Source organism: Bombyx mandarina, chromosome 04 (assembly GCF_030267445.1).
Source record: "Bombyx mandarina strain Sakado chromosome 04, ASM3026744v2".
Lineage (NCBI taxonomy): Eukaryota > Metazoa > Arthropoda > Insecta > Lepidoptera > Bombycidae > Bombyx > Bombyx mandarina.
Genome location: NC_143211.1, coordinates 13,140,241 through 13,150,975, shown reverse-complemented (window position 1 = coordinate 13,150,975; position 10,735 = coordinate 13,140,241). Strand labels below are relative to the sequence as shown.

Here is a 10,735-nt window from a genome sequence, read left to right as displayed (position 1 = left end):
AGTCGGCATAGTATTATATTAATCGGCAGATTCAAATAGTAAAATATTGAGTTTCTATAGATATTCTTTATTAACGCCATCTAGTTTTGAGATAAAAAATTTAATGTACTTGAATGTAGCACTCGGTCGTGATGTCTTAATAGTACTATTATGCACTAATAGATGGCGCTTAAAACAATTTTTGTTAAGTTAGAAACATGAATCACATGCTCATTTACTTCTGCTATCCAAAATGATCGTAATAACCAAAAATAACTGTCGAAACTACTTCAATGCTCTTTTAACTGAATCTAATTTTTGCGTCCGTTTCCTACGGGTAAGTTAATAAAATTACATAAGCAGTCAGCCCACTGCGCCGCCTACGAATACCTCTTAAATCGTCGTAAACTAGATGAAACAAACAAATTTATGTATCCAGTGAACATTAAAAAATAGAATACTCGATCTGCGACTCAGTCTATCATTACAAATTTTACTAGCTCCGCTTCTAACTACTATAGCGGTTTTCATTTATAACAAACCCAATTCTTTCATATACTACAACAAGCTATGATACATACGGATAGAAATGGATCTTCAATCATCACGATCATCGACGCACGCTCATTCTTACCCGCCCAAAACCCATAAACTTAACACTAATATAGTAAGTAACCCTTGGACATAGAAATTTGAAGATTTGAAAGCGTAATCTTTTACAGTAAGTGTAAACAGTGTTGCCAGTAGCCCTTTATCGCTAAGCAAAGTAAGGAAGCACGAATTAATGATTCTAAACTAAGCGAGACTATTCTGAACCGCCTGACATTTAATTGTGATATTCGGAAAAGCAGCACGCTGACACCTATTGAGTATTTTTATTTCTTTCCTACCTATGCTGATTGATAGCCTTGTGAGGCTATACTAGCGTTGTCCTAGCGTGTAGGTGAGCTCTTGGGGCTCAAACCGGAGGTGTTGCTAACACTGGCCCTAGCAAGTGCAGTGCTTCGCAGAATCTATCACCGGATCGGAAACGCGACCCACTGAGAAGATCCAGCGAGAAACTCAGTGAGCTGTGTCTATCTATTGGTTAATTTAAGACCGTGGTAAAAAACCCTTACGTAATAGCGTACATAAGGTACAGTTTATGTTCGCATAAGGGTTACAAATTATAAAATTACTTTCGAACATCAATCGTGAATTCCAACAACGGGACAATACGTTATAAAATATGTAATCGGACACGCAATTATCCAGTTTTATCTTTTCAAGACTCAACTTTATATACAAGCACATAAAGTACATTGTTAACCGACATTCGTATAATTTAAATACATTGTGTTGTTTCGCAATCCAAGGACGATTGAACTCGGTTGCCTTATGTAAATATTGAAATACTCAATTACCTACATTGTAAGAGATTGATTACATGATTGAGATTGTAAGGTATGCCGTTAGATAAACATTGTATCTTAAATTAAATTAAACTTTTACTAATGAATTTATACACGATCTTTAAATCTTTAAAATAAAATATTTATTGCATAGACGGCTTTACGGCAGAAATAGCCAATGGTATCTACCCTTCAGAGCTCACAAGACACCCTATAAGTACCCAAATAATAAATATAATAAATACAAAATATATTATGTACCAGCTAGTACCTAACTGTAAAGTCTGGCGATTTTGCTTCAAATTTAATTTTAGATCATTAATCGGGTGTCTTAGAAACGTCGCGTCAGCGATAGCGGTATCCCTGTGGTCTACAATACAATCATCTAGTAGGAATAGTTTCGTTTGAAGACATTAATAATAAATCATCAAAAATCAATAATCAAATCCGCAAAATTATAATTTGCGTAATTACTGGTGGTAGGACCTCTTGTGAGTCCGCACGGGTAGGGACCACCACCCTGCCTATTTCTGCCTTGAAGCAGTAATGCGTTTCGGTTTGAAGTGTGAGGCAGCCGTTGTAACTATACTTAGAACTTATATCTCAAGATGGGTGGCGCATTTACGTTGTAGATGTCTATGGGCTCCAGTAACCACTTAACACCAGGTGGGCTGTGAGCTCGTCCACCCATCTAAGCAATAAAAAATATATAAATAAATAAATAGACGAACCAAAATTCGCAATATTGATGAACGTTTCTCATTTTCATAGGTACATAAGTTTTAGTTCAATCAACTTTTTCATTTAATTTTATGTGAATGAGCGACCATGCTCGCCACCCACCTGATATTAGGTTTGCTGACATTTGAAAATAAATCTATAATTCTATTATATTGGTTAACGGCTCTTCAAACCAAAACACATAACTGCTTGGCTGTTAAAATGGACAGGATGGTGGTAGCCATACATGCTGGCTCGCAATATACCACTAGTAAACGTAATTATAAAAATAGAGGTCCCGCAGTAGTCGAAATTCGACTATAATTAATTAGAATTGTAAGTTTGTACACTATTATAATTGTATTTTATACTTCTATAATCACAAATTTCGCCAAGGCTACACTATAAAAAAATATTAATAAAGACAAAAGCACTTGACCTCCTCAATTTGACCACAGACGTCAAGAACAAAAGTTTGACAATAAATAGTATGCATGCGTGTGTGCGTCAAATACATGGTATGTAGTGTGTGTACTGTTTTCTTTATTGATTTAATGTATCTTTTATGCATTATTTTAAAAAAATATTAGCATTGTGCACTTCTTCTCTATATTCTCTATAAGTGTAGAAAATTTCATAATCCTCCGTCCGCGCAATTTTCGTAAAAGGGATACAAAGTTTTTGCTTCACGTATTAATATATAGATAATTTTAATAGGTCTTACTTACATTTTGATCTTTGCTTATACCAAAGTATTTCTCATTCAATACAAAATATTATAACCACACAGAAAATATTATCAAATAGCACAGGGTTTTGCAGTTCCCAATTATATTTATGTCATTTTGTATTCGATCATGTTTGTTATGAGGTCTGTTTAATTTATATATGAATTAATATAAACATTTCGCTATTAACGAAGAGGTCACGCTTGCGAAAGAAGCGTAGAAACAGAGACAATCATGAAGACATCACGTGACGCGGGGAAAATGTACAAGACCACTTATTCTCGAGACATTGAACATTATTTTAAATTTATTTGAATAGTTTCACAGCTGTGTAGACGCTCTCTCTGTCTCAATTTAAACTTATTCGCTGTAATCCGCTAAAATGTTAAACACGCTACAACGAAATTGTCTAGATACCAAAAAAATCATGAGCGCTTTATTTTAATACTAGCTTTTGCCCGCGACTTCGACCGCGTAGAATACTTAACATTGGCATAACGCAAAATTTTACCTGACTCTTCATTTACGTAGAAAGTGAAAATATTTTTGAATAACAGAATGTTAAGGAGCTATTTAAGCTACCAAAATCACACTTTTTAACCGACTCCAAAAGAGGAAGTTATCAATTCGACCATAATATTTTATCTATGTCTGTTCACCGATTTCTCGAGAATGCTTGAACCGATTCTGATAATTCTTTTTTCTTTTTTTGTTCGAAATGGTAGACTTCCCGAATGGTCCTGTAATGATCAAGATCTGATGAGAGGATCCTGGAGAAATCCAGAACAATCTATAATTGTCAAAGTCATGAAGTGATTTAGGTGTTTCACTGTTTTGATGTATAACGTATTTCTTTGGATAGGGATTAATATCATCTTTATAAAAACACCTTCTTTTTAAAACTTTTAAAGGGGAACAATTTGGCATACATTATTTTAGCGAAACTTTCACTCTCAAAAAAGAAAAATACCCCGATTTTGAAACATTCTTTATTGGTGCTCCGCTTGTATTGGTCTTAGCGTAAAGTTTTATACTTATAGCCTACCTCAATAAATGAGCTATCTGATACTGATAGAATTTTTCAAATCGGACCAATAGTTCCTGAGATTAGCGCGTTCAAACAAACAAACTCTTCAGCTTTATAATATTAGTATAGATTATAGCGCTAGTGGTCTAGATTATACTATAATATATCGAAAGCTATTCAAATTGCAATTTTTTTTAATATGTACAATATTACTGCCATCAAATTTCAAGTTTTATATAAATAAATGATCCATGAATTCTCAAATTCTATACATCTTAGAAGAAAAGACTTCAAAAAAAATACAATGTGCAAAACCTTATGCTTCTGGGATGTTTTCCGCTTTGAGCAGTGTTCATTCCCGATCTACTTACGGTGATTTTAGGTACCTCAAGCACCGGTCACCGTTCTCGTCGAACCGTCTCTCGCGTCGAAGGGTTCGGCGAGTAAACTAACCCATAGACACAGTCCACTGAATTTCTCGCCGGATCTTCTCAGTGGGTCGCGTTTCCGATCAGGTGGTAGATTTTGCGAAGCACTGCTCTTGCTAGAGCTAGTGTTAACATCGTCCTCTGGTTGGAGCCCCGTGAGCTCACCTACTCACTCGGTGAATCTAGTATGACCACTCGCGGTCACTAGAATAGATAGAAAAAAAAAGAAAAAAGTCTTCATATAAAATAATTTTATAGATTTAGATTTCATTGATCAATCGACTGTTTAATAAACTCTTCTGCTACATACAGCTACTGCTTACTATTCGAACATTTTATCTTATTATACCTTTAAACGAGCAATTCTTGTATATAATCTGAATCTCGGAAACGGCTCCAACGATTTTCATAAAATTTAGTATACAGGGGATTTCGGGGGCGATAAATCGATCTAGCTACGATTTATTTTCAGAAAATGTTGTTTTATTCTTGTTTTCAATAATCAACTCTTCCCGACATCTATTGGCGAATAATAATACTATTTTTCTTAATTGAGGGCAACTAGCCGCTTTAAAGACACAACATGATGGCGTTATCAAAAAAAAAAAAACGAGCAAAGCTCGGTCATCATCTAGTCGAAATAAATCAAGATACAATAAAGCAACACAGTTTTTTTTTCTAATATTTCTTGTTATTTAATCAACATTATTTACAAAGACAGCAAAGTGTCCATGTTACGTTTTCGTCTTTAATTTCTTTTGTACGGATATTTGGTTAAACTTGCAAAACGCCTTAAAAAATTTGTTTATATGTTTTTCGATCCACCCTCTGAAATACCAAACGTTGGTATAAACACTCGGCTTATATTTCTTCGCGCAGCCGTCTCCGTGTGAAGTGATCCCCACGATGTACCTGCATAACAACTGTCTCGTCAATATCTCGATAACTCATTAACTGGATGGCGCACAAGCATTAGCGCTAAGAATAGATTTAAGTCGTCGTGGCCTAACGGATAAGACGTCCGGTGCATTCGTGTTGATGCACCGGTGTTCGAATCCCGCAGGCGGGTACCAATTTTTCTAATGAAATACGTACTCAACAAATGTTCACGATTGATTTCCACGGTGAATGAATAACATCGTGTAATAAAAATGAAACCCGCAAAATTATAATTTGCGTAACTACTGGTGGTAGGACCTCTTAAGAGTCAGCGCGGGTAGGTACCACCGCCCTGCCTATTTCTGCCGTGAAGCAGTAATGCGTTTCGGTTTGAAGGGTGGGGCAGCCGTTGTAACTATACTGAGACCTTAGAACTTATATCTCAAGGTGGGTGGCGCATTTACGTTGTAGATGTCCATGGGCTCCAGTAACCACTTAACACCAGGTGGGCTGTGAGCTCGTCCACCCATCTAAGCAATAAAAAAAAAAAAAGATAGTTGTTAATTATTATATAGTTGTTAAATGATTTTCAATCAGTAACGTGCATTAGGTACAAATAATTAAGTAATTGAACGTTTGCCATGTGGCCGGTTGAAAATAACGATCATGTGCCATTGTATATATTATATATTTCCTTATTTTTATCGGTTTGACGGGAGGACGAGTTCACGGCCCGCGTAGTGTTAAGTGGTTGGCCCATAGACATCAACAACGTAAATGCAGCCGCCCACCTTGAGATATGAATTCTAAGGTATCAGCTTATAATACAACTGTTGCTCCACCGTTCAAACCGAAACGCATTATTACTTCTTTACCACAAAAATAGGCAGGGTGGTGGTAGCTACTCGTGCGGACTTACAAGTCGTCCCACCATCACTAATCACGCATATTATAATTTTGTGGGTTTGATTTTTATTACACGATGTTATTTCTTCACCGGGAAGTAAATCATGAACATATGTTATAAATACGTATTTCATTTAAAAAATTGGTACTCACCCGCGAGTTTCTAACGTAGTTCTATTTACGTAGAGCAAACTAATAGTTTTGGATTGAGCCATAGTTTGATGCCATTGAGTAATAGTAACTGGATTTCTAAATAAATTGACCCTTTATTTCGACGAGCAGTTTGTTTTGTTATTTGTAGTCTAATTTCAATAAAAAGTTTTGAACTCGATTTCGTAACGTTTTCTATTGAAAAAAAAAGTGTTTTTAGAGATATAAAAAAATCATATCATTCAAATCTAAATCCATTTGTATCTAAAACTTTATTTCGTCTTTCTTCAAAATCAAGATCATCACTTTTAAAACCTACAAACCAGTTTCAATACATTTTTCGGCCAAAGAACCTTCACCTTAAAGTTTTACTAAAATGCGGTGAATCTCTGCATTACTTTTATTTACATTAAAATAATGAATTGTATGTTAAAACAAAATACGTACCCAAATGCTATTTTTAGACGCTATAAATTAATTCCATAATACCTAACGAAATATTATAATTTCAGACGATTTCTAAAAAGATTAATATACCTACAAAATAAAATCTGATACCAAATAGACAACTTACACATAACGGCTTTTATACAGACATTATTATCTATCTTCTATACCTATATATATATATATATATATATATATATATAGGTATATATGATTGAATTGCTGTTCGTTAGTCTCGCTAAAACTCGAGAACGGCTGGACCGATTTGGCTAATTTTGGTCTAGAATTATTTGTAGAAGTCCAGAGGAGGTTTAAAAGGTAAATTAATATGAAAATGCTCGGAATTAAATAAAAATAACAATTTTGTTTTTCCTTTGATGTGTCCCCCGTCGGATGGATTCCCTTTGTTTGTTTTAAGTTTATTTTATACAAAAGTTTAGGTCTTTTATTTATCGATTGAGGCACTACGAAGTTTGCCGGTTCAGCTAGTCTATATCTATACTAATATTATAAAGAGGAAAGATTTGTTTGTTCGTTTGTTTCGAATAGGCTCCGAAACTACTGGACCGATTTGAAAAATTCTTTTTCCATTAGAAGCCGAAATTGTCCCTGATGAACATAGGCTACTTTTTTTTTTTTTTTTTATTTTTTTTTTTGTTTCATGTGTGTTTTAATGTTTCCGAAGCGAAGCGAGGGCGGGTCGCTAGTATTAAATAAATCAATAAATTAAGATGTTCGAACAAACGTTTTCCTAAATCTTTAAATGAAATAAGAAACTTAATAGGTAGTATCTTATCTAGGTTATACATGTGGGAGTTGAAAATGTAAATAATCTTTAAACCAAATCCTTTTCTGTTTGTTTTATTAACCAATCCAATTTCCGTCCTTAATAAACATGAGAACCTTGTCAGAACGCACAACTACCTCGCCCTTGAATTAGAGCACGTGCTTGCTTCTAACCCTTGTTTAATACACGTGATTTCAAAAACACGCTACCCACCCAACGTTTTACATTGCCTAATGGGTATAAAATTGTTTAAAAACAAAAGGTTAACCTAACTTTCTTTGTTATTATGTACGCCCTAACAGTTAACAATTATAAAAAAAATCTAAACTAGTTTTACTGTCTGTGAAGTACAGATATATATCAATATCTATTCTTCATTATCCATACTCAATAATAAAAATACGAAAGTGAGTTATTTTATTTGTTATGTCTCCTCTACTCAATCGATCGTCGTGAAATTTAGTATACACGTTATCAGGGACTCGGAGAGGCGTTTTAGTTATTTTAAGCCCTCTGTATACTAAGACCCATCGTTGGCGACCGTATGTCGTGTAAGCATCACTAGTAATTATTGAGTAGGACTCCTTCCACAAGCTGTGGATAAATACAACAATAATAATTCTCTTTTATCCTACAAGTCCACAAATGAAAACATAATATGTATTCGGAAAAAGATTCATTTAAAACTATCTAAAGTTATTGTCTAATAAAAAATTAATTTAAGTGAGCCCTATAAGCTAAAATTGAAAAGTCAATTAAGAATTCCACCAAAAATTCCTTACCCATTCCAAAGTACTCCAGTGCCTGAATCACCCTTACAAGTATCCCTTTCACCATCCCCATACAAACAAAACATGTCTGGGGTGAGGCTGAGATTGTGAAATCTACCACACTGCCGAGATGGAATGTATCTCAGATGTGTCGTCAGTAATCCACGCTGTGATATTGGCCCTCCATACTGAAAATTTTATTAATTGGAGCGAATTCACACGTCACCATGATTCTACAATCGTATCAAAATATTTGCGAACAAACTCACAAAAAAATTCGGTGATTCAAATAATTACGATAAGGTCACGTTACCGATCTCCAGTGCATATGATTTCCTTAAGAACACAGGTGTTAATTATATCGAATTTGATTTTTTTTGTATCATAACTTTGTCTATAAGTCAGTTAGTAGGAAATGATACAAACTGTTGATTGGAACCATAATATGTTTAGGACAACTTCCTAACATTTTCGAAGCCAAATTAAAATTATAACAGTGATTAAGGATTTATAAGTAAAGCTATTTTAAGGTATAATTATGATTTTTATATACATAAAGAAATATGGTTTAAATATGTTTCGCATTGCAGTTACGAGTTTTCCAATAGACACGCAAGTCATTCCCGTTCGAGCCATCGAATCCAAGAATACAGAGCCAATGAATAAATTGGGTATATTGTGTCATTTACCCCGAAACTCTCTTTTCGCCATTAATATTAATGTCAATATTTTTTACTTGGTTGAGAAAAAATAAACCACCTGTTTTAATCTCATGAAAGTCCCGGTAATATATTAGTTAATAGGATTTAATAAGTAGGCATTACTTCATCGATTTGAACTTTACAAACTGACAGAATATTTGACAAAATATTAATGTACCTGTGTCCATCCCCAGCCACTGACAATAAAGTTTTTTTCATACTTAGACATCCATTTTCCATTATCAACCAGAATACCTTTCTGCACTAGCTTCCCGAATTCTACGGGCCTAGTCAAGAAGATCAGAGCAATGTCGTTGCTGAATTGAGCTGTCGTGTTATACGCTTTGTGAACGACCAAGGAACGGACGTTATACTTTTTTGCTTTGAGGTCATATAAGTATTTTGAACCTACAATAAAAGTTACAAGTGGTCAAATATTTATAATGACACTAAATCGTAGAGATTAAACCCTAACCAAGATAAAGCCATAAGATGACAAATATTATTTCCAAATACGAACTTAAAATTTTCATAAAAAAATATAATTTTCACTATCATTGGTAGTGAAAATATTTATACCCACCCGTCTGCGCTTCCAACTCTCGGACATTCTTATTGTGATCAAAGCAATGAGCCACCGTCAGTATTGTCCAGCTGTTTAATATAGTCCCAGCACAAATAGCACCTAAATTGTATACTTGTGCTTGAAAAGGAAACTGCTCGAGAGAACCTGATTTCCCTCCTACCACTTTACCCTCCATATGTGAAGTCGTATGCTGAATCGGGTGTAAATTTAATATTCTAGGAATCACTTTTTCGTCTAATACGTCACTTGAATAAACTATGTTTAGAAGTATGAGACTCATAACATGGTGATGAGTTAATTGATACATAGTTCTTGTATGTATTGAGTAAATTTACAATCATTAAACCAGTTAATAAATCGAAATAAGCAATATATTTTCAAGCAATAAGCCTACCTATTCGGTCGATTGACTTTTTATGGGAATCCTAATGACTTTACTAATTTAATGTGTACTTGAACAAATTTAATTCGGCTGTTAACTTTTTAGTACCCTAAGTAGATATTTTAGTATACAGTTGTGTGTCGCTGGAATTGTTGATGCTCATGAAAGATGCAATCCTCACAATAAAGTAGGACTGGTGCAATTAATAATGGAATGCTTAAATGAACCTTCTAACAAATAAAAGTGACAAAATGACAGATGATATACACAATGAGCGCTGACAGAGGCTAATAATAGGACTATGTAATAATTTCTCCCAAAAAATCTTCTTCTTTTTTTGGAGTTTAAAAAAAATACAGGATAAGAGTTTTACAAGAAAAAATAGTATGTAAAGTTTTCAGTAAAGCAACAGAGATTTAATTGAAGGCATTGAAAATTCATCAGAGTACCAATCATGAAATTCGTACAAGCGTAACAAAGACAAGACATTTGTATAATAATATGCGCATTCAAACAGGCAAAACTACTGCTGAATCTCGGGTGCGAGGCGGGCACTGTCTGGATTTACAGGTATAATGATTGTGTGCTGTCGACTCCCTGTTATCGAATCCCTGTTCGCAGACAGAATATTCCGTTTTTCGATAGACTTCAATATTAATCCAAGACACTTACACATTCTATCGAAACTATTGAAATCACACTCGTCGTTGTATTTACTCATAACTAAATTATACGGAATCCTATATCTGGCAGTAGATAATGTACTGTTTTTTTTAATAATGTCAACCTTTTACTGGTGGTAGGACCTCTTGTGAGGACCTCTTACCTGAACCTTATTGTTCACTGTTTTTTGG

General features: G+C 34.4%; 1 protein-coding gene across 1 annotated transcript; it reads right to left on the bottom strand.

Moving 5' to 3' along the window:
- Window positions 1-4,734: 4,734 nt before the first annotated feature.
- Window positions 4,735-10,175, bottom strand: LOC114252066 (chymotrypsin-1). The gene is made up of 4 exons (XM_028186550.2): window positions 9,497-10,175; window positions 9,092-9,321; window positions 8,225-8,400; window positions 4,735-5,185 (listed from the first exon to the last, which is right to left on the bottom strand). The coding sequence occupies exons 1-4, from the start codon at window positions 9,804-9,806 to the stop codon at window positions 5,008-5,010; spliced, it is 894 nt and encodes a 297-aa protein (XP_028042351.2). The 5' UTR covers window positions 9,807-10,175; the 3' UTR covers window positions 4,735-5,007.
- Window positions 10,176-10,735: the final 560 nt, after the last annotated feature.

Coding starts and splice junctions, on each gene's coding strand:
- LOC114252066 (XM_028186550.2), bottom strand. CDS start 9,806: ATGTATCAATTAACTCATCACCATGTTATGAGTCTCATACTTCTAAAC. Junction 8,401..9,091: donor GTGGCTGGGGATGGACACAG/GTACATTAATAT, acceptor TAAAATTTTCAG/TATGGAGGGCCAATATCACA. Junction 5,186..8,224: donor ACTGGAGTACTTTGGAATGG/GTAAGGAATTTT, acceptor GTTGTTATGCAG/GTACATCGTGGGGATCACTT.